General features: G+C 53.1%; 2 protein-coding genes across 21 annotated transcripts in view; both read right to left on the minus strand.

Moving 5' to 3' along the window:
• Nucleotides 1-516: 516 nt before the first annotated feature.
• RASL10B (RAS like family 10 member B) lies at nt 517-11,366 on the minus strand. The gene is made up of 4 exons (XM_023653000.2): nt 11,132-11,366; nt 7,890-8,252; nt 3,492-3,616; nt 517-3,002 (listed from the first exon to the last, which is right to left on the minus strand). Exons 2-4 carry the CDS (start codon nt 8,103-8,105, stop codon nt 2,732-2,734), a joined length of 612 nt encoding a protein of 203 aa, XP_023508768.1. The 5' UTR covers nt 8,106-8,252; nt 11,132-11,366; the 3' UTR covers nt 517-2,731.
• Nucleotides 11,367-16,160: 4,794 nt separating this feature from the next.
• The window catches only part of AP2B1 (adaptor related protein complex 2 subunit beta 1), a 118,796-nt gene continuing 111,946 nt past the window's right edge, over nt 16,161-23,010 (minus strand). For all 20 annotated transcript variants that reach the window (XM_070227625.1, XM_070227617.1, XM_070227618.1 and 17 more), the window contains one exon: nt 16,161-18,873. In XM_070227625.1, the coding sequence (XP_070083726.1) occupies nt 18,799-18,873 (75 nt within the window). In that variant the 3' untranslated portion in view covers nt 16,161-18,798. The remainder of the gene's footprint in view (nt 18,874-23,010) is intronic.

Below are 23,010 nucleotides of genomic sequence, written 5' to 3' on the forward strand. Positions count from 1 at the left end.
CCTTTCTTGAGGCTCAGCCAACCTTGCCAGACGGCCGATCTCTCCTGGAAGCAGCTGGTGCGTCAGCACCATGGACAGAGACAAGGGCCACCCGACACGCGCAGGACGTCAAAGCTTTGCTCTGGAATTTGGGAACCGAGATCACTCAGAGCCAAGAGGGATGGTTGAGTGTTCTTAACACATCTACACCCACGAAGTTATGACGGGGGCCACAGAGGTTCGGCGGCAAGCGGGACGAAGACACAGAAGCAGAAACCAGGATTGAGTCCAGGCACGAAAACTTTCTGGATAGAGTGGCAGGAGGAGACGAAACACTTCCCCTCTGGATGGTTTTGAAGAGTTGGAGGGTTCAAGGGTAGGTGGAGAAGAGATGAATCCCAAACTCTTCCCATCAGTTCTCCTGGTTCAGCTGGACCTTGGGTCTCGGGGCCACCGCACCACCCTCTCCTTCCCTCCATGGTAGAGCTCAGCAGGCAGGCCTTCCCTTCACCATCAGGAACAGAGCCGACACCTTGGTACAGAAACGAGGGAAAACACTCCCTGATTTTTAATCTGACTTCCAATCACAGCGCAATGGGTGTCACACACACACTTCCAGACCCTGTGGTGGGAAACCCTGGGGGGAGGGCAGGGAGAAGGACAGAGACTCAGAATGGAGGGAATCGAAATCAAAGACCTGGGGTGAAGCGGAAGGAGTCGGGGGGGGGGGGGCGCAGTCAGGCGATACATTCCAATGGCTCCCACAGGGGCAGCCAGAGGCCTGGGTCCCCCACCCCCACCTCAGGTGCCTCAGAGCTGGCAGCGACGGTGACAGGGCAGGTGAGATGCTGCCATCCCTCACCCCATGCCCCTGGTGAACCAGGGGCAGGGATGCAGGGGAAAAAGGGGGCAGGCCCTCTTCCTTACCCTCCCAGCCACTCCAAGGTGTGGGGAAGGGGAGCCACCTCCTCTATTTCAGAGGGAGGCTCAGAGAGGGTAGGTCACTTGCCCAAAGTCATGCAGCACAGCAGGGACTATAACCCAGGAATACTGGGCGGCCCAAGGTCTGGGCAGTCACTGTAGGGCTGTGCTACCCCGGTGGGTGGAGGGGGAATTAGCTGGGGAAGCAGAAAGAATGGCAGATTCCCTCTTACACTAGATCTGTATGATAAATTCCCCGCCCACAACCCTCCCTCAGACTCAACTCCATCACCGCTCTGGGCCACCTGATTTCCCGGTCTACAGCCACAGCTTGGCTAGGTCGAGGCTGGTTGTTCAGTGCGCCCCTCTTCGAACAAGAGACCTTGCTATCCTCCCACCAGACCAGGGTTGAGGGCTCAGCATCAAGGAAAACTTGGCCGGGGGCAGGGGACACGCACCACTTCTCCCACTCCCCAGGTCCCCCAGGAATCCCTCAGGCCACTCCTAGTATCTCCATTATTTTTGTTATTTCTAAATCGGTACAAAACTGACAGTGATCAGCTCCGGTGACGAGAGGTAGAAACCCGGCCAGGCAGCCGGAGAAAATGGGGTGGAATGAGTAAGGGCATAGGGCTACGGGTGTTGGGACAAGGGGGCGTAGATCCTGAAGGCCTCCATCTAGGGGTGGGGATGCAGGTGTATCTCCCCCAAGCACAGGGGTCCCCATAATTTCTTGCTGGCTCTGCCCCTCTCCAGATTAATCAGAGTAATCTGAGAGTCGAGGTAGGCAGAGTCTGGGGCATCAGATTGAGGTGGGATGGGGAGACAGAGTCTTCACTGGCACAACCTGACTCTCCCTCCGCCCGCCCCTGCCCGGGCACCAGCCTGCCCACCACCAGCCTCCTAAACCCAACATCCCACAGTCTGGAAGGCCACCCAAAGCAGGAGGGGATAGAGGGCTGGAACCCAGCATCATGGAAATAAATCTATCCTTCGGGGGATTCCCTCTCCACAGTCTGTCAAGAAAAAGTTTTATCCCGGGGGTGATCTGGCTTGGGGGCAGGAAGGGAATGAGGGGCACCCGGCAGGGACGGACCATTGAATTAAGGCTGGAAGGTAGGTTGTTGTGTCTCTGGGGGCTGCTGGGCGGGGAGGTCTCCCTGGAAGGGGGAGAGCTCAGCCTTCTCCCCGTGCCTGATCTGGGACCTCAACCCTCGGACCCCGGTTGTGTCCTTGGGCCACCCGAATCCCTCTGTTCTGTGCCAGTGGTGCTGAAGGTCAGAAGGCTGACCTCACAAAGAAGCTGCCAGGATCTGCGACAAGGGGATGGACGAAATGAGAGCCCTGTAAACGGAGCTGGGGGAAGGAAGGGGGACAGGAGGGTGGATAAGACAGCTAAGGACGGGCAAACAGATGGACGGGGAAAAAGACGACGCGGGGCAATGACAGACACACTCTCTGGAGAAGACGGGTGGGGGCCCGGCCGAGGCAGCACCTCCCCACCCCCACCCTCCATTTCGCGCTCACCCCCAATCCCCACAGGCTGTGGCGCCCCTTGGGGCCGGGCCGGGTACTGCACTAACTACAGCACTAAAGGCGGCGTCCCAGTAAGACAAACGCGGGAGAGAGGGGAGGACCGGGCGGCTATGGGGAGGCTCCCTCTCGCCCTCTGCCTCTCGCGGGGAAGTGCGTGGCTGCAGGGGCGTTTCAGGCCCGGACCGTCAGAGTTCTATTCTCGCCCGCTCCCGGCTCAAGCCCCGCAGTCCCGTGGGGAAGCCGCCCGGGCCCGTCGGGGAGGCAGCCCGCGGACACCCTTGGGGCGGGCGCGGCGTCACATGATGGCGCAGCGGTTGCGGCGCAGCGCGCCCTGGAAGCGCAGGGCGGCGTGCACGTGCTTGCAGCGGGCACAGCCCACGCTCTTGAGCAGCTCGCTGAAGAGCAGCAGGATGTGCCAGTTGTACTTGGCCGAGCACTCCACGTAGCCGCACTTCCAGGTCTTGCGCACCAGGTGTGACACGTTCCAGCGCGGGATCACGCGTCCGCGCTGCAGGTCCCGCTTGTTGCCCACGATGATGATGGGCGTCTCAGAGGTGCCGATCACCCTGCGGGGCGAGGGGGGAATCTCATAACTCCACCGGTCTCACAGCTACTGACCTTCAATGAGGACAGGCTGAGCCTGGTCAGTAATGGCCCCATCACACGTCTATTCCAGGTGCAGCGCTAAGCCCTGGAGGTCCTTTATATTCTCTAACTGGCACAACTGATCCAAAAGGTGGGTACTATTGTTATTCCCATTTTACAGATGAGGACCATGAGGCTTACACGTTAACTGGCTTTGTCTTGCAGCTGGGGGTCTTGTTCCCAGAGCCCCTGCTCTTGACTGCTGCACTAGAAAAGCCACCCCATAGTAAGGGTCCCAAAATGAATTAACAGAAATGGGGACAGCAAAATGTCATGAGTGTGTGTTTGAGGGTATATGTGGGAACTAGAGGGCACTTCACCTGTGTCCCCCCAATGCACCCTTTTCATGGGAGTTGGCTAGCATTGGGACATCCACTGAGGTGGCAATGGACTGTACGCTGGCCCCTCACCTCGTCTCTAGGATCTGCTGGCGGATGGTCTTGACGTACTCAAAGCTGTCAAAGCAGCAGATGTCGTAGACCAGGATGTAGGCGTGGACGCTTCGGAGGCCCCTGCAGCAGGTGTCTGCCCACTCCTGCAACACCCCCAAGTCAGTGCCAAGGTCAGAGCAGCCAGGAGGGCTCCCCTAACCCTCAGCCATCTCCAGCCATAGACTGACAGCACTCTCACCTGCCACTGCACGCCAAGCCTTCCACACTCACCCATCCCCAGGAGGCCAGGCCCAGGGCCGAATGGAGGAGCTTCGTACTGTGGTTTCCCCATTCTCAAACCAGGACAGGGCAGATCACACTGCGTGACCTCCAGGGCCACTGCACTGTTCTGTGTACACCTAGAGCTGAGGTCTGCCTTGTCCCATTTTGTTCTCCAATCCATCCATCCATCCATCCAATCCTTTGTTCAAGTACATTTATTAAGTGCCTCTAGAGCCAAGTCCTGAGCTAGTTGCTGTACCTGTTGAAATCCTATCTTCCAAGGCTCCATTCAAATGCCTCCTCCATCTCAAAGAAGCCTTCCTGCAACCAAGGGACTACTCCCTTCATCTCCTGTGTTCTAAGAAACCTTTTATTATACCTTGGCTGGAGCTGTTTCCATCCCCAGCCACCCACTTCTGCTATGAACTCCCAAGAGGGCCAGAGCCAGGGCTTCCTTGTTTTTATATACCTCTTCCTCCTCCCCACTCAGCGCCTCCAACTGTGTCGGCTCCTTAATTGCACTACTTGGGCGGGTGAGCTCTCCATGGTCCTGAACCCCACCCGGTCCATGCTGGGATCAATGCAACTCCTGCCTGTGAAGCTGCCCTTAGATTGCTACCTGATGTGCCCCTTCTGCTTGCTCCACTCTTCCCTCAGGATTGAGAAGGCGGCCTGAGGAGAAAAAGATTGCGAATGGATGCATAATGGGGGCCCTAGGGCAGCTCCAGGGAGAAGGAACTCTTGAATGCCTGTGGCAAATTCTCAGGAAAGAACAGGCCCCTGGAAAGGCTGAGTGCACTAAAAAGAAGGTTCCTTAAGAGATTAATTAGCTAATTAACTTGCCAGCTGATGGCAATTGCAGGAGCAGTGGAAGGCAGCCAGTGTGGGGAAAGAAGGTGTCCCTGAGGTTGGGGAAGGCAGAGGCCATCAAGGACAAGGGGAACAAAGGTCTTCTCCCTTGAGCGCCCAGGCGAAAGAAGAGAAGAAGGTGCAGGCATGTCTCCTGTGCCCGCTTATGAGTTGAGGTGGGGCACAGACCAGGCGTAAAGGACTACAGCGGGTTCTCCACCTCAGAGAAGGAATAAACAGGGAAAGACCGGTGGAGAGTTAACTCTGACTCCAGAAACGCACTTCCCAACTCAAAGGCTTAGAAGTTGCTGCAGTGGATTTCCCCAGGGAGATGATGTGGCATCTTTTCTTTGTGCTGAGTTTTAACTTTGGTGCAGGGGAAAGATGCTGAGGACAAATCTAAAACTGTAGGAAGGCATTAGCTGGCTTCTCAGGCCAGGAAGACTGCATTCTGCTGGAAACAGTGACCTCTAGAAGCTTGGGACCCCTACGTGTACTCGGTTCCTCCATTATCCCACATAAGGAGTGGGGATCAGCAGGAAGTGAGAGGGATGGCAAACAGGCAGGGAGGCTTCCACCCTCTTCCAGCTCTCTGCCAGGGAGAGGGAACAGCTGGCAGCCTTCTGGGGTGACAGCCCCACCTCCCCCCAACATGCTACCCCTCCAGGGGGTGTCCAGGCTGCCTCCCACCCACTCTTCCCTGGGGGCTCCTAAAAGGGAGAGGAGGAAGTCTCCTGATTGGCTGGGTTGTCCCTTCACCCCTGATTGAAGGGAGGGAGCAAGAAAGCTCAGCTTTCCTCCAGTTAGCTCTATGCAGTGTTCCAGATTGTAAAAGACCATCTTGGGGCTGTGTCAAGATAGAGAAGGAGCAACGGAAACTGAGTCCAGTTCTAAGAACACAGGAGCTGGGTGTCAACCAGGCATTTACTGCTCATTCCTTTGGTGAGTTGCATACACCCTCTAACCTCAGCTTCCTTCTCTGATGGGAGAGGGGCTGCAGAAGGAACAACTGAGGCTCAGACCTAGGGAATGCCACTCTCCTGGGCTGGATCTCATCTGGCATTGGGGGAGAATGGACTTTCATTTTATCTTCAGATGGTGGCCATCAGGATTCTTGGGTTTTATACTTGATCTATGAGGCTTCCAGGGTCCCCTCTCAGTATTTCTCGGCTCAAAGTCCCCCAACTGTGCTCCAGGAGTGAAGTCTTAGGCATCCTGGAAAGTCCAAAACCCAGGGTCAATCAGGAAGACCAATAATCCACTAGAATGATGGGCAAAGGGCACAAACACGTGGCAGAAAAAGAAATGCAAAGGCCCTGAAACATATGAAAAGATGCTCCACTTCACTAGTAATCAGAGATGCAAATAAAAAGCACACTGCTGCCATCATATCTCATTGATCAGATTGCCAAAAATCCTCAAGTTTGACAGGACACTCTGATGGAAGGTGTTAGGCAAACTAGTGTTCAGGTACTCTCCTCGCAGGAGCACAAAATGGGCAACTTCATAGGAGGGGAGGGGAAACTGACACCCTCCAAACTCCAAAGCCACTTCTAGGAAGGGACTTCACAGATAGACATCCCCATGGTCAAAAAGACTACGTACAAGGCTATTCATTGCAGCATTGTTTGAAAAAGTAAAAGAATGGAAACAACCCACTTGTCTAACAAGATGGGACTCTCTCCAGTGGAATCCAGTGTGGCCGTGAAGGAATAAGACAGACTTCTAGCTACTGACATGGAAAGATCTCCAGGTTATAATGTTAAGTCCAAAACACAAGTGGAATAAGAATACATTTTCTCATTTGTGTAAAGAAAGAATGAATGATTTGTGTAAAGGAAGTATGAATAGAAAACCAATGAGAATGGCTGTAGAAAGTGGGGCAAGAATCGGAGGCAGGGGTGGGATGGAGCTTTCTCTGGGTGTACCTTTTTACAAAGTTTAGGCTTTTAAATCGTGTCTTACCTATTCCAAAACTGAAATTAAATTAAAATTAAAAATCAGTACACAACGAAATGTGACAAAACAAAGCTCCAGGCGCAGGACTGGAGCGCGATCCGGGCAGTATCTGTGAGGTGCCGTAAAGTGAGGTCTGCCCGCCCCTACTCTGCTCAGGCTCCTGTTAAAGTCCTCTGCAGAGGACTAGGTGGCCCTGATGCCAGATCCACTGCCCTGACCTCACTGTTGCCAAGGGCTGGATGCACAGATCAGGCTTTTGTCTTTGGTGCTGACATCCTGTACCAGGGTTGGGAGAGACAAGTGTCCCTGAGGCTGGCACAAGGCCCTGCCACCCCGAATTGCTGAGACAGTGATGAACCTGAGCCCCTCCCCAGCCCCCAGCCTCCGCTTGAGAGGTTGCTGGATCTGCACAGTTACAACTGGCCACGCCATGGCCCCTGCCTCCCCGGCCTCCACCACTATCCTTCCTGGAGAAACCGCTGCACATTCTGGCCAGGGGCTTCTTCCATAGCTGAGCAGACACATCTTGGAGCTCAGCGTCCCCCTGCACCCCACCCCTCTCAAGCCAGAGGTAGAGAGAGGGAAGGGGGGCCTGGTCCCTGCAGGCTGGGGAAAGGAGCCCAGTAAGCCAGGGCCTGGGGGCATCTGAACAAGACTCCCCCGTAGGCAGGGGGCCCAGAGGGCCAGTCCTGAGGGCAGGGGGCAGAGCAGCCCCTCAGAGAAAAGACCCTTGGGCAAGAGACCTGGTTGGGGGTCTGTGAGAACACACCTCTCCCAGGTCCTGGCTGTTTCTTCTGCTGTCCCTTCCACAGCCAATGTGGGCCTGAGGCCATGGTAGGCAGAGCCCAGAATATGAATAGGCATCTAGTGTTTGGGCCTTTCTCTCCACTGCCCCTGACCTGCTCAGCTATGAGCTGAGACATCCCCTCTTGTGACCCCCCCCCATCCCCCTGGGTGGGTGAGATTTCCCCTTGGTGCCGACTCAGCTCCCCGCATCTCCCCCAGTCATGGCACTTATTGCACTATATCATAACTGCCTCTTGTCTTCTCACAGACGAAGAGTTCCTTGAGAGCAAACCGCACACCTTTTCGGGGCACCATTCTACCCCGGTGCCCACCACAGGGCCTGGCCCACATTAAACGTGCGTCAAATATTTGTTGAATAAACCAGCACACAAATGAAAGGATTCCTGGTGCAGCTCTACACGGGGTGGCCGATGGGGCAGTGTGGAGCTCTCAAAGCCAGCGGTAGGGGCCTGGCAATAGGGTCAAAGCCTAGAGAAGGTTGGAGCCCAGCCACTCCTGCCACCCCACTGCCCCCGAGGTGCCCGCCGAGGGCCGTCTTACCTGCAGCGTGTTGACAGGGAAGGCGCTGATGGGCGGGAAGTCGAGGATCTGGAGGTCGTGCACATGGCCGTTCATGACAACAGCAGGCAGGTAGAGGCGGCGGGCGGTGGTGGGCACGCAGACCTCGCTGAACTCGTTGTACAGGAACTGGCGCACGATGGCACTCTTGCCCACGCCTCGCGCCCCCAGCACGGCCACCCGGTAGGTGGAGACCATGCCTCCCGCCCCACTCCGCCACCGCGTCCTCGCCACTGCCTGGGGCTCCCCCGGGCTGCATATTCCAGGGGCTGGGCGCTCAGCCACCGTCAGGACCAACCATTGCTGCCCCTGCTTGCCCTGGGCCCTCTGCGGCCTCCACCTGGACTGCAGAGACAAGAGATGGGCTCGGTGGGCTGGCTTCCTCCCTGCCCTCCCAATATGTCCTACACTTTTCCACCTCGGAGACTTTGAAGCTGTTACTGCCACTTGGAATGCCTTCCCTTTCCCAGAAACCCAATCCCATTTATGGAAAACCTCTCCATCCTTCCTTCTCCATTTTTTCCTGCCATCGCATCAGTGGGAATCAATCTTTCTTGTCCTGTATCATGACCTGACTTTTGGCCAGGTCTGACTCCCACACTGAGGCAGGCTGCAGAACAGGATGGCAAGAACTCTGGACTCGGTTTCAAATCCCAGCTTTCCCACAGAGCCCGAGACAAGACAGCAATTCCTGGGGGTCTCGGTCTCCTCGTGCTCAGGGCTGAGTCTAGGCCAGTGGGTCTCAGTGGAGGCCCTCCTGGCACTTTGCAGAGAGAGAATTCTTTACTGGGCAGGACTGCCTGCACACCGCAGGGCGTTTTACATCCCTGGCGGCCAGGAGGCACCTGCCAACAGCAGCCTCCAGTCACTATGATGACCAAAAATGTCCCTCACATTTCCCAATGCCCCCAATTGAGAACCCCTGGATTAGATGACCGCCTTGGCGCTGAAGGGGATCGCTTGTGGGGCCCTTACACTGCTGGCATGCCGACATGGTTATCCTTAGTGAGTACTTATCCCTGAGGGTAGGTATCCCACCTCAGAGAGAGTAAGAAGTGTGCCCAAAGTCACACAGCCGAAAATGGCAGCCACTCCTCTCTACAACATAGCAGGACTTCTAAGTTTAGGGATTCTAGCTGGTGAATGCCTGCAGGCCAAGCTGTGTCCAATTCTCCAGCCACGCCCCCCACCCCGAGCTCAGAGGGCCTGGCACACAGCAGGTGTGCTAGCAGCCAAGGAAAGGGCCAACGGGGTTGGACCTCGCTATGGATTCACCAGCTCCTTGCTTGCTCGGTTTCAGCAACTTTAGACGATGCTATGATGCTTCTGAGCTGTGGGTCAGTAGGCGAATCACCTGCCCAATCTGAGTCATGCTCTGCACATACATAACGTGGGGTCAATGGCCCCTACTTCTGAGATAACCCACGGAAATCTCTTAGCTCGGCACCTTCTCCTTGTTGGGGACAGTGACCGGGGAGACTGGTATGTGCCTGAGACCTGCTGTCTGGGGATGAAAGCCAGGAAGGGTGACCCCAGTGCCCGCTAAACGGGTCCAGGCAGATGGGTTGGCTGGGGTCCGGCAGGGCCGTGCCCTTCAGCACTCTGTGGATGCGTGCTCTCTCCATATAAGCACAGTTCACAGCTGAATGCCCCTCAGTCTGTCCCGCTCCAGGGGACTCAATCCACTAGGTATGTGTGCATACAGCACAGTAAATAAAGGGGAGGCTTTGGAAGGAGACCCACCAGGGTTTGAGGCCCAGCCTACCACTCCCCTAATGTGTAACTCCGAGCAAGAAACTTCATAGGGTGTTGTGAGGTCGTGCATGGAAAGCCTGGTGCCTGGCCCAGAGTAGGTGTTCAATAAACAGTGGCCACTGATATGCACAGGGGTCCTTCATTCATTTAAGGTTTTCCACCATCTCAATGGAACCTCCTAGCAATCGCAGGATGGGTTACTATCCACTGTTGCTCACATACATGTAGTGTGAGAGTGAGAGTGTGTGAGTGTGAGTGTGAGAGTGTGTGTGTGTCTTCTCCCCACTTTACTGAAGGCAAAAACAAAAATAAAAACAAAAAACCAGAGACTTAGGGAAGTGAAGACCACATAGCCAGTTGAACTATCAACTAAGACAGGACCCTGGTCTCCTTCCTGCCCCATGCAGCATCCTTTTCCCCAACAGGTGCTTATCCACTTATATAGGCTCCCAACTGGAGGAAGTACCAGTCCCTCCTCCCCACGAATCCCTCCAGGCCCTCGGCCCTCAGGCACCCCTGGGCACTCTCAGTTTGGCAGAGAGCTTCAGCTGGGTTAATTACATAACCGGCACAAGCAGTGGGGAGGGGGCATCCTAGGGGAGGAAGAGAGGGCAAGGAATGCAGGAAGAGTCCCCTCCACCTCTCTGGGTGTGGCAACTTAGAGGCATCTAGGATGTACCCTACCTGCAGACTATCCTGGACACCACACTCCTGTCCAGAAACCAGTCCTTTCTGGGGAATGGCAGGGAAATAAAAGCGGGGCACAGTGCTGCAGCCAGGGAGGGGTGCAAGAGAGGCCCCTAGGCTGGGGCCAGCCTCTTGGAACTCACCAGGCCCAAGTGTGGCTCTCTCCCTGACTCAGAGGTGCATGGTGGCCCCTCCCTCTTCCCAGGCAGGGGTCCCGGGTCTAAGTGTCTATTAATCCAACATCCCGGGCTGGGTGGGGGTGGAAGGGGGCTGTCAGGGGAAGCAGGGCCCAGCCCCTCAGCGCTCCCTCCCCAAGGCCTGCGCTCTGCAGTGAGTCTGCAGACAGCGCCCGGCAAGAGACCTGGGACACACACAGGGGCCAGAGTCTGCTTCTTGTCCCCTCCCATCGGCCTGGACACTTGAGTCCCTGCCCCAGCCTGACGGCCCGAGCTTTGTGGTCCCGTGGGCCTAGTCACACGTCTGCCCGCTGTTTGTCTGCACACGTTCATGGGGGAGTGGGTGGGCGGGGGCGTCGGGGGCCCCCATGACCTGATGGGCAGGACTTGGGGGGATGCCGGAGCCCAGCCTGCTCTCTGCCTCCAGCACCTTGCAGCCACCCCCCCTCCCCCACCCCCGCTCCAGCTCTCACGTGGCCGCCCCGCGCCGCTTCTCCGCCAGCCCGCCGGCCCCCTCCTCCCTCCCGGCCCCGGCCCCCACGTCCCGGCCGCCCCCGGCCCGACCTGCCCGCCGTGCCCGCCCGCTCCCCCTCCTCCCGCGCTTACCCGGCGCCGTCCTCGCTGCCCCCTGCCCTGGCCGGCCGGCTGGCGGGGCCGCGCTCCCCCCGGGCTCCGGCGCTGCCCCCCGGCTCCCCGGCCCGGGGGGAGGGAGGTGGGGGCGCCCCTGGCGGCGCAGTCGGGGCGGGCTCCGGGGCGGGCGCGGGGGGGCGTGCGGGCGGCCGGCCGAGGGGGCAGGAGCCTCGGGCTGCTCTCCCTCCGGAGCGCGCCGCCCGCTCGCGCGGGGCGCGGGGGGGGGGGGGGGGGGGGGGCGCGGGGGGGGGGGGGGGGGGGCGGGCGGCGTTCCGCTGGGTCCCTGAGCCTGACGGATTCTCTGGGGCGGCCCTTGGCGAGTTCTTTAATCCCTAGCCTTGACCTTCACCCCGCTCCCGACTCTCCCTGCGATATTTTTAGCTCTAACCTGGAGGGGGGAGGTGGGGGAAGAAAGGGACCAGAGAGGCCCTAAAGCCTTTTGCTTCACTCCCTATCCCCCCACACACATACACACATACACCCGGGGTTCCCTCTCTAGGTCTTTCTTCTGACCCTCGCAGTCCAGTCGATCAGTTACTGACGGCTGCCCACTGCGTGCCCCGCACTGTGTGCCCGAGACGGCCTCCAGACTCTTCTCCACTCCGCTGGAGGACTGAGCAAAGGGTGAACTGCAGGCAGCAGTGAAAGAAAAGTGCACCAGGCTCACGCAAAGCAAGGCTTCTCTCCTGCCAACCGAGGACCTCCACACCCTAAAACTACTGCTCCCCAGACGGCTCCTCTCCAGACGGGGAGCTACCAGCATTTGTCAGGGGTGAGGGCAGACTCACCCATGTACTTAAGCTAAAACAATCGTCATTCGCCTCATCCATCATCAGTAGCTGACATTCACTGAGCGTGTACTATGTGCCGCACAGTGTGAGTGTGCGGAGCTCTGCCTGCATCCTCAGACTTAAGCCTCACAACAATTCTATAAGGTAGAATTACCCCGTTTTCCAGGTGAGATAGCGGAGGCTGAGAGAGACTGTGTAACTTGTCTTACTGAAGTGCAAAATGTGAGACACAAAGATTGGGAGTCCCGAGCCAGGCAGCCACGGACAGGGGTGCTCACAGTCCTGTGGGGAGACCAGAAGCAGACACGCAGCGCTCATGTGCTGTGTGGCAAAGCCAAGGTTCTGGGGGAGGGCAGGGGCAGTGACCGGTGATTGAGAGAGTCAGTGCAGGCTTCAGAGGAGGCGACTGTCAAGGAAGGCGCCTTGAAAGAGTGGATTTGGGGTGCCAGGGTGGGGGAGGTTGCGGGAGAGGAGGGCCTGAAGGTGAGAGAAGCCGGGAGCAAGGACGGTGGTTTGAGAAGTGAGTCCAGGAACCACACAGGCACTCAGGGGGCCGGAAGCATAGTGAGACGGAGGCCGCAAGGTTGGTCTAGAAGAAGGCACAAAGGCCTTGATCGCCAGGGGAGGAGTTTGGACCTGGGCCTGGGTGGTTGGGAAGGCATTGCAGGGTGTTGAAGCAGGGCCGCAAGCTGGTCAGAGTCACATTTTAGACTCCTGCAAGGCAGGGGGGAGGAAGCGGAGGGGGAAGTCCTGAAAGATCTCTGTGTTTTTACCCCTGGGACCCAGCATCTCCCCCCCTACCCCCGGCCCGGCCCGACTTTCTGGTACCCATGGGCTCCAGCTTCCTCACAGAACCGTTTTCCTCCTCCCTTTGGGCCCTGCATTTTGGGCACCTTCCCAATGGTGCCCACTCCCTCTCCTGTCCAGACAGAAAGCACAGTGATTATGAGCTGGGCTTCAGAATTGGACAATCTGGATTTAAATCCTGGCCCCACCACTTACTATGTGACTGAAGGCAAGTCACTTGAACTCTCCGAACTCTACTGCCTTGTTTGTAAAATGAAGATGTGATCCGTTTTCCCCACAGCATAAATGAGCCATGCAGTGTGAAGTCCATAACGCAGTGTCTGGCATGTCATCAGTCTCACTGTGTGGCCTTTATTTTTTCTGGCCTCTTTTAGAGACACACAGCCATTCCTAGAGGAGCTTGAACACCACCTTGGGAAAGGGTTTCCATTTATTCTGGGGGAGCTCCTGGGGGGTTGGGGAGGGGGTATGAGGAGAAGGGCCAGGGCAGCCGCTAGAAGCAAATCCAGGGCTGAGAAGGATAGAGCTGCTCCTGGAGCGCCAATTTTGGGAGGAGAAATCACATTTACTGGCCCTGTGGGATCACCACGGAGTCGACGAGAGCCTCCTAACTTGATTAAATAGTCCAGGGCACTATCTGTCCCCCTGGCCACAACCCTCCATCCTGGTTCTATTTCAGCCCAAGCTGGACTAGAAATAAGAAATCCTGCGATGCTCACACTCCCACCTTGGGGCCAACCTTCTCGGAATCTTCTCAACTTAGCCCTCCTAGGGGAACACAAAGCCACACGTTGATTATGGGGCCTCATACTGGCCTTCAGCAGTAGGTCATTTGAAGCATTCTTTTTATATAAAACACAAACGGCCATAGTATTAACGTAAAATGCAAAAAGTGGCTGAATTTAAGGTTTGTCGTTTTGGTTTGCTGAGAGTCACTTTGGGCTAAGAATGTGCACCCCAGGGGCCTGTGCACTCTCCTCCATCATTAGGATTACCTTGGTGAGAAGGTGAGAGGGCCTGTCCTTGGTTCTGCCCAACCTTGAGCCTGGTATGGCTCCGGTTGAGCTGAGAACGCCTGACGGCTGCGGCCGCGTGGGCCCACCCGCAGCATCTGAGGCCTAGACACAGAATGGGACAGAAGGGACAAAGACCAGAACCTGCTTAGTCCACTTCAGCTCCATCACAGTTGAGGACCCCGCCTAGCTCTCAGAGGCTGTTTGGCCAGATCCTGGAGCCTCTGACCCTAAGTGGAGAGTTAGAGAAATAAGGGAGGGAAAGCCGGAGGCTGGATTTGAACATCATCCTCCGGACCCCCCCCCACCCCCTCCCCCCCGCCCCCACGCTGAGCCTAGTGGGAGCAGAGGGTGAGAGTTCTCTCAGTCCCAAGCTTTGGGGCAGTCCTGTCTCAGCAGGATACTTCTGGAATTTAAGTCCATCTGGGTTGAATCAACCCCCAAACTGGCCTTCCCCTTGTTGGCAGCATCAAGAACAGCAGGGCAAAAGCTAAATGAGAAACCGAGATGGCAAGTTTGGAGCCAACTCGGAAACTTTTCAAGAAACATCCTAGTTGCTAATAACATGTCTGGGGGTTGGTTGGGATTCTAGGATTAGTGTTGAGGAGATAGAAATGGGTAACAACGGGGGAGGTGTGATCTTTCCCAAGTGCCACACCAGGTATTAAAATAAACAGGCTCTTGCCTCCTGGAGCTGGGGGTGGCAGGGAAAAGAAATCTGGGTCCCAGCAAAATCAGAAAAAGCATCAATGCATGAGGTGGGAGTAGGAAGGCTCAAACCTGGGAGTCCTCAGCTGTTTTCTAGCCTCAGATACAACGTACCTGAGATCTCAGTATTTCCTAGTCACCATTCTGGGGGCAGAGCAGGACTGTGCAATCTCAGGTGGAACTCTGGGAAGGTGTGCCCTGTTTTTCGAGATTGAACATACCACCGTCTTGGGGGCTCAGCAAGGTTGGCTGTTGGCCTGGTGGCCAAGAGCAGAGGGAGGTGAGGGTGCACTAGAGAACCTTCGGTGACCGATGGGGGAAGCTGCAGTGTGGTGTTAAGGACACAGACAGGGAGTCAGGAGACACGGCTCTGCCACATCTCACCTGGAAAATAAGGACAATGCTCAATTCACAGAATGGGCAGGTATTGCGTGCGTGGAAGTGCTTCACCGTTTTCCAACCGCCACGAGAACATGAGCATCACTGTAGAAGCAGCAGCAAACAGGTGAGTCTCTCGACCTCTGGCATGATTCTCAGCCCCAGCGGCACATTAGAAACACCTGGGGAGGTTAAATGCAGATTCCAGGGGACCCCAGCCCAGAGTGGCCGAGTAGAATCATCAGCCTTTTTTGAAAGCTCTCAGGTGATATTAATGTGCACCCAAGAGTTAAGAGCCTCTGCCCTAAGTATTTTCTTGGCCCAAACTGACATTCTTAGCTGCCGAACCCAATTAGATCTCAGTAAGGCCTCTCTTCTTATCTTTGACCCTGAACCTCAACAAAGGCCACCCTGACCCCGCTCCCCTCAAAATGTTATTCCTATTTCAGCTTGGGCTGACTGTAGCCCAGCAACATAAGGGACAAGCGGAAAGTTCCCAGCTGCCAAAGGCACTTGGTTCGTGATGTTTGGACATCCAAGTAACAAAAGCAGTTACCGTTCTGAACGCCGAAGTGCCGAGCACTACGCAGCCGCACCGGCACTCACCCTGTTGGTGAGAGGGGTTCAGGGGCTAGTGCAAGGGCGGCTTGGGGTTGGATCCCTGAGCCTCATTCCTGGCTCTCAGGCTGTGGGAGACTTCAGAGGCCGTCTGCTCATCAGGACCGAGGGGCAGGGCCTCCATCTGGACAACACCTGGGTCATGTGCCCCCAGCAACACAATGCAGGTGACTAGACAACTCCTTGCGTAAGCCTGCCTTGAAGCAGTATTAATTCTATTCACTTGGGAACAGGCAGGCCCTGAGTCCAGGTCTGAGAGGCTTTTATAAATTGAGAGATTAGTGAGCCGTCCTGGGTGGCAGGAAACTGACGAGCAGCTCTGCTGCCCTCCTTCTGCCCCTGCCTGGGCCTTGCTGGCTGGCTGCCCCCAGGGCCATCTGCCTGGGGCCCCAGGAGGGGACTGGCAGGGAAGATGGACTGGCTCTCAGAGCACTCGCTGCCTGAGGCAAGATGCCTCTGGTGCTGGTGGCGACATGGGGCTTGATTAGCAGGAGCCTCCCAGATGGACGTATAGGGTTCTTCTTTGCGCCAATCTTCATTTCTTCCAGCTAAATCCCTGGGAGGGCTAGGGCAGCCAAAAGCAAAGTTCTAACAGTGCGGTTATTAATTAATGCCCCCTCCCTCCTCTGGCCAGCTGTGTTGTGTCCTAGAGTGTCAGTTCTGGGAACAAAGTACAGACCACAAACTTCGTTTTGTGTAAATGAGAGTTTATTGACGAAGACAAAAGGTTGAGCTTCCCCCAGTCTCCACCCTCCCCAAGAACAGATCCCAACAACAAAAGAAAAAAGTTCAGCTTTCTGAGGGCAGCATTTACCCCCGGCCATCCTCATTCCTCTCCAGAGCCCCAAGCTTCACGACACAGACTCACAGCACAGGCTCGGGCAGGACAGACACTCAGGGAACCTCTGACCAGCAAGAGAGTTCTGGGGGTGTGTGTGCTTCCCTTGCCCTTTGTGTGACACCAGCTGAGGTTACAAAGACATACTGAGGCACAGGAGAGGGGAATGAAGGGCAATCTCCACTCTGTTCCCCCAACCCAGCAAGCTTGAAATAGGCCAAAAGGGAAGCTGTGGTGGAGGCCACGGGGTCTGTCTCTTCAGAAGAGCGGCCCTTCTTCGTGGAGCAGAATCCCTCCCTGACAGCTCAGGGGTGAAAGGGAGACAGCCTCCCCGAAGGGCGAAGAGTTCACGGACTGGCTCAGTCAGGTCAGCTGAGAACAGCAGCTGTTACCCATCAGGGCTGGGGAGGCTGAGAGAAGCCTAGTTTCAGGGGTGGAGGGACATGTCCTGGTACAAAATTGTGTTGTCTGCAGACCCTGACACACACTCTTCCTTCCGGAACTACAGTTTGCTTTGAGATGAGAACACTGCATTTGTAGTGTGAACCTTCTTCACTGCTTGTATCCAACTGACGCCATGAAGGATTTCCCACCCTACATCCACCAACCTACCCACCTCCCACACATAATCCTGTGCTACTTCTATTCTCCCATGTGCCCAAGGGGTGGTGAGTGCAGGACAGAGTTCCTTTCTCCCACCCTAGTAATTCTTCTCTTGGGGATTCTCAAGGTTTAAGAAACTGCTTTGGGGGATCCACTCCCCAAGCTTTGCAACTGGTATGAATCAGGATCATTTCAGACACGACAGGACTGGGGGATAGTTTCTGCTCTTGTCCTTTGTGAGACCTCCTCTCGGACTCACTCTTAGGTCTGAGTCCAGCACGAGGCCTTTGGACCCTGAAGTGCCTGTGATATGAGCAGGGGCATGGACCCTGAATACTGGGTGCCGAGCAACACAGTGCCCACGGATGAAACTGTGTGAATAATGCTAACAGGTTAGTGTTTTGGGCAGGAAGCATTCTTTGACAAATCACACCCAAGGTGAAAAGGAGGGGATTTCACGTCTCCCAATCTTTAAGAGATGGCAAGAACTGCTTGACCCTCTGTGATGATCTCAATTGCCTTGGAGCCTAAGTAACATGAGTAAAGAGCAGATCAGAGAGCTGAGGGGATAAAGGGAATCTCGCCTGCTCGAAGTTCACTCCATCTCTGCAGCCACCCCACTGGCCTCAAGCACTGCAGCTCCAGGAGCACATGGGAAAGCTAAGCTACTCCTTCATTCTGGCACCTGGATTCACCTTCAAGTAACGGAAAAGTTACTCTGCTGCCACCTGATGCCAATGGATGGAGTGTCAAAATCAGTACGGACCATGAAAAGAGCCACAGGGAGGCAGGCACAGAAAAGACAAGAGAAAGGTATCAAGGAAAAGAAAATTACTGAGACACTCCTGCAGTGAAGACAGCACTGACAGGGGTTTAGGAGACCCAGTCTCCCAGCTCTGCCACAAAATGCTAACAGGCCTCAGGCAATAACAGCCTTTTGCCTTTTATCTTTTTCCTTTTTTAGAAAAACAGGGTTGGGTAAGTTATTCCTTAAAGTCTGTTTCAACTCTAAAATGATGACTTTAGAACTGAATTGGACTTGAGAATAAAATTAAACCCAGGGAAGACATGGTGGAGGGCATTTTGGTTCCTGTTCCCCTCTCTCCTCAAATCCCTTAGTCAGTGTTAGTAATGGGTTAGATCAGGGGAAAGGCATGTAGGAAGTTCTCACTGCTCTCAGCCTTGGTGCGGAAGGGCCCTATTTCCTGCCCCTGAAACTCACTCAAGGAAGACCACCATTCCCAAGGGCAGAGATGAGAACACGGGGCAGGGGGAATCACAAGGAAAAGGAGTTTGCAGAGACCAAAACAGGGAAAACCCAAATGACCAGGGACACGGGTGCCACAGATAAGAGAACCCTTAACAGGATGGGCAAGTAACTGCATCTCTTCCTTCAGGACCGTGCGGTTAACGACGGTCAGTTGTTTTAACACTTTCTACCGGTTACACTATTCCCTCAATTTCTCATATGTACAAAAATATAAAACAATAAAGTGCAGTTTATGTTTCAATGACACTTTTCCTTGCTTTAATGTTTTTTGTCTTTTTCTGCTTTTGAAATGAGCTCTTGATTACAAAATCTCAAACTACACTCAACAATGCCAGCCACTGGCACAGGATGGAGAAGCCCACAAGTAAGGACAGACAGCAGCAGCAGGTGGCAAGAGGTGGGAAGGGACTGAAGCAGTGGTCACAAATGTTCACAGGACGCTAAAACTATCCAACAGGTTGTGCCCTAACGTCAGCACAGGTTAGACTAGTCACTACCTTGGTGGGTGGCCTCAGAGTGTTTGGGTTCAGATTCTACACGACAATACAATTTCTTCCAGTTAAGAGTTCTTGGCTTGCACCGATCACAGGGTGGCCGGAGGGCACCGGACCAGTCTACTAGTTTTTCAAAATGCTGTCGTAGACCTGATAGATGTACTGAGAGACTTCAGGAGCTCTACACTTCAGCGACAGCTGTTGGGAGGAAAAGGAGAAGCAAGATTAGCCTGGAGATGGGCATTAACCTGAAAGGTATCCCAGAACTCAGTTCAAGAAAACCTCTTTCTGATACAATGGGAGAGGCGCTCCCACCACAGAGGAGCCAAAGAGATCCTGTTAACAGGTTCCGTGGGTTTTAGAATTTCAATTTAATCAACGTCAAGCTGTAGTGTGTTTCCACTTACATTCTATATGGGTCTGTAAGGTTAGGAAATAATCCATACTAAACACATCAAAGCCTCTGACTGGAGGGGAACAGCTGCTCTAATGCTTTGCTAAGAGTTACAGGGATCATTACCAAATGACAAGGAAAGGCTAAAACCCTGAACTTGCTGGTGATCATTTCAAGCTGTCTGTCTCAGTTTCTTAGTCTGACAGGATGGTTATCTCAGTCCCAGATCAGAAGGATTTACAATCACGTAAAATGACAGCATAAGCTAGGTAGGTCCAAGGTGCTAGTCTTTTCTGTATTATACTGAGGAGAGCGTACACTTTTAGGGATGCAAAACAAGAACACAAAAAGACATTTACTTAGTATAACCGTACAGCAACTCATGCCAACAGCTTAATCTTTTATTTTCTGCCTATTCAGACAAGTGAATCAGATACTTTTTTTGTTTTTTAAAGACTGGCACCTGAGCTAACATCTGTTGCCAATCTTTTTTTCCTTCTTCTTTTTCTCCCCAAAGCCCCCCAGTTCATAGTTGTATATTCTAATTGTAGGTCCTTCTGGTTGTGCTATGTGGGACGCTGCCTCAGCATGGCTTGATGATCTGAACTGTCCGCACCAGGATCTGAACTGGTGAAACCCTGGGCCCCTGAAGGTGAGTGCGCGAACTTAACCACTCGGCCACAGGGCTGGCCAGATATTTCTGATACCACTCTCCTCTCCCACCACCTCTTCTTCTAGTCTAACAATCACCAAATGAAAATATTAAAAAGATTTCAATGTTGAACACTGAGATTTTCACTTTGTGGGTCAAGCGCAAAATTTAAACCCTGAGTTGGACTCCTTAATTGTATTAGATTAGGTAAAACATTATTAACAATAACGTAACAGTAGAAGCATGCAAATTGCATTTAGAACCAGGAAATTTCAAATTTGCTCTTTGCATTACTGACATCACTGCTCTTGCCTATTAAGGGACATTAACGAAAGGTGTCTTTAATGATTCAGATTTAATCTAAATCGGCATGAGATTTTAGATTATTTTACCTCTTTATTCTCTTATTAGAGACTCTGGATGATTTAACATAGTCAAAAAGGTAAGAATATTTTTGGCAAAAATGTCAAGAAGATCTTGGTCAACTCTGAATTTCTTGAAAAAACTCACACCCTCAAAACTTAAAGTGAGGACAACCAGAGGCACTCACAACTAGAAGATATACGACTATGTACTGGGGGGCTTTTGGGAGAAGAAGAAGGAAAAAAACAAAAAAAAAACTTAAAATGAAATTTTGAAAGTGTAAAAAACCAAACAAATCAAACCAACCAACAAAAAGAACATCAAGAGAGGCACTATTTATTTACGGCCTTAATATTCGGTCTCCAGGGCATTTCTAAAACTGCTGCTTAACGTTAATCAGGAAGACAATTCTGATAAACTAAAACCAAACAACAACTGATTTAAGAATACGAACATGCATGGAAAACTGCTCCGACTTTGGTCAAAGCTACAGCTCCGGCTACAGGGACCTCCCTGACTTCCAAGGTCCCCACAGAGGTGACTCTGTGCCGCCTCCTCCACAGCCTCTCCACCGTGGCTGCTGTGGAAAATTCTCACGGCGAGTATGTGGGTTCAGAAGAGGAGGAGGAGTGGAAGCTAGAGTAAGAGCAGCCTAAGGGAGTTAACTCCCAGACTAAAGAGGGGTAGTTCCTCTCCCTCAAAATACTGTCCTATATTTTTTCACATTTTTGTAACAATACTTGAAGCTCCAACAGCCGAGGCTCACTTTCTGCTCATGACTGGTAGGGAAATGCTGCCTTCCTCAACAGCAGCCCGATCTAGCACGGTGGGCGCTGGGGAGGGGCGGCATGCACTGGCCAGGCCGGGGCCCTGAGAGTTTCAGCTGTTCTTGGGAGTGGGGCGTGGGGGGAGATAAGGAAGAACAGCTCTCTCTTTCTGCACTCTGATATCACCTCCTCCTCCCCGAGCCATCCCAGCCTTTAACAAACGGTCAAGTTTAGACTAAAACCCATCTCTTGACTTCCAACTAGTGCAGCTAAGACAAGGTGGAATGAATTAAAAAAAAAAATTATTAAATGCTGAAGAAAAAGGGAAACGTGCACATGAAGAACAAAGACCTCTAATAATCTGACTTAAAAAATATAGCTAGGACTCTGCGTCACATTTTATTTGACTCCTAAGGGAAAAGAGATCTTACCAGGGTTTTGACTTTTGAACTGCTAGCCTGCTTATGTGACACATCTTTAACACCAATCACTCAGGAATGCCACCCATCTAGACCCACCAAGGGAAGAATCACCTCGCCTGCCTAAAAGAACCAAGGGCTTTGACATCCACTAATGGTTCACAGTCTGGAACACATACTTCTTCACTTGGGACACGTTATCTTTCCAGGTGAGATGTAGCTACTTAGAGAGATGTGGCCTCATCCTTACAGGATAAACATATCCTCTTAACGAAATACAGTAAGGACTCGGGTGGGAGAAGTTACTTTCTCAGCCTCCCTCAGGAGATTAAGGGACCATCAGTCCTTATGGTACCATCCAGATAGTGGACTACTACTTGGTGATGAAAAAGAACAAACTCCATACACACACCAACTTAGATGGATGTCAAGGGTGTTATGCTAAGTGAAAAAAGCCAATCTCAAAAGGTTACAAGCTCTATGAATTTAATTTACATAATACTCTCAAAATGACAAAATTCTAGTAATGGAGGATGTATCAGTGGTTGCCAGGGTTAGGGCTGGGGTGAGAGTCTAACTACAGGGGGAAGGTAACGGGGAGTTTCTGTGGTGATCAAACAGTCCTGTGTCCTGACGTCGTGGTGGTGGTTACACAAATTTATACCTGTGACAGGATTTGACAGTACTGTACACTCAACCAAAGGAAAAAAAAAAGAGTAACGTAAAAACTGGTAAAATCTGAATAAGGTTTATTTTACAAGACCTTGATCTCACAGTGAAAACCCACTCCTCCAGGAACAGCAGCGAGGGGTCTTGCTGTCTTGGGGAACTCAAGGTAAATGACAGGGTAGTTTCTTTCCAAAAAAAGATAACAGATTGGCAATGGAGGAGATGGGTAGGAGGAGTGTACACTTCATGGGGGAGCCTGGAGTTTCTCAGCGCACACACAGCTATTCCAGCTTACTGCAAGGGAGGAAACTAGTGGGGAAACACCAAAAAGTTTCAGTGCTGGGTGGTACTATTCCCTCGATGTATGCTATGAAGACAGACTTGGCTGTTAAAATTAAGGAATGGGGTCACAGACTTTTCTCAGCGAAATGGCTGAAAAGCTCCTTTAATCTACTGACTATTCAGCTTCCTCAGAGTTATTCAATACTCAACGTTACTCTCCTCTGCCACTTTCCTATCCTCTCCTTCAAAACAGCCTAATAAATCCTCAAACATGACAGAAGAATACGATATTTTCCCTCGTCCTAACGGTTTTTCTTTTACTTTACAAAATAAAGATGACAAGCAGCATCCTATTGGGAGATCACATTTTTCAAGAGCAAACAAATGCCCAGTGCCTAGGGGAGCAATCTCTGCTGTTAACAAGGCAGCTGCTCCTGTCCTAAAAATGCTGCCAGAATTTTAATTTTAGTCCAGTGTGGTACTGAAGGAAGTTTTCCAGACTAAAGTCCCTTTACAGGTTGCCAAAGGTGTGTCCCATTTGTCTTACCTTTCACAACAAGCATTTCAGGACATACAATGCTGCTAAAAAAGGCACATGTGTCTATGACTCTCATATCCTTAGGCCAGGAACTCCAAAAGCAGGAGAAAAGGCCTTCTTGAAGTAAGCCATGTCAACAGTGCTCTCAGCTGCTCGTTACAGCACCACACGCACAGATAGGGTAGATGAGTACTAACTGATGTTGGTGAAGTTGCCCAGTTTTGTGAGCAACTCTGTACACAGCAGGGGGT

The sequence above is a fragment of the Equus caballus genome, chromosome 11 (assembly GCF_041296265.1).
Source record: "Equus caballus isolate H_3958 breed thoroughbred chromosome 11, TB-T2T, whole genome shotgun sequence".
Taxonomy (NCBI): Eukaryota; Metazoa; Chordata; class Mammalia; order Perissodactyla; family Equidae; genus Equus; species Equus caballus.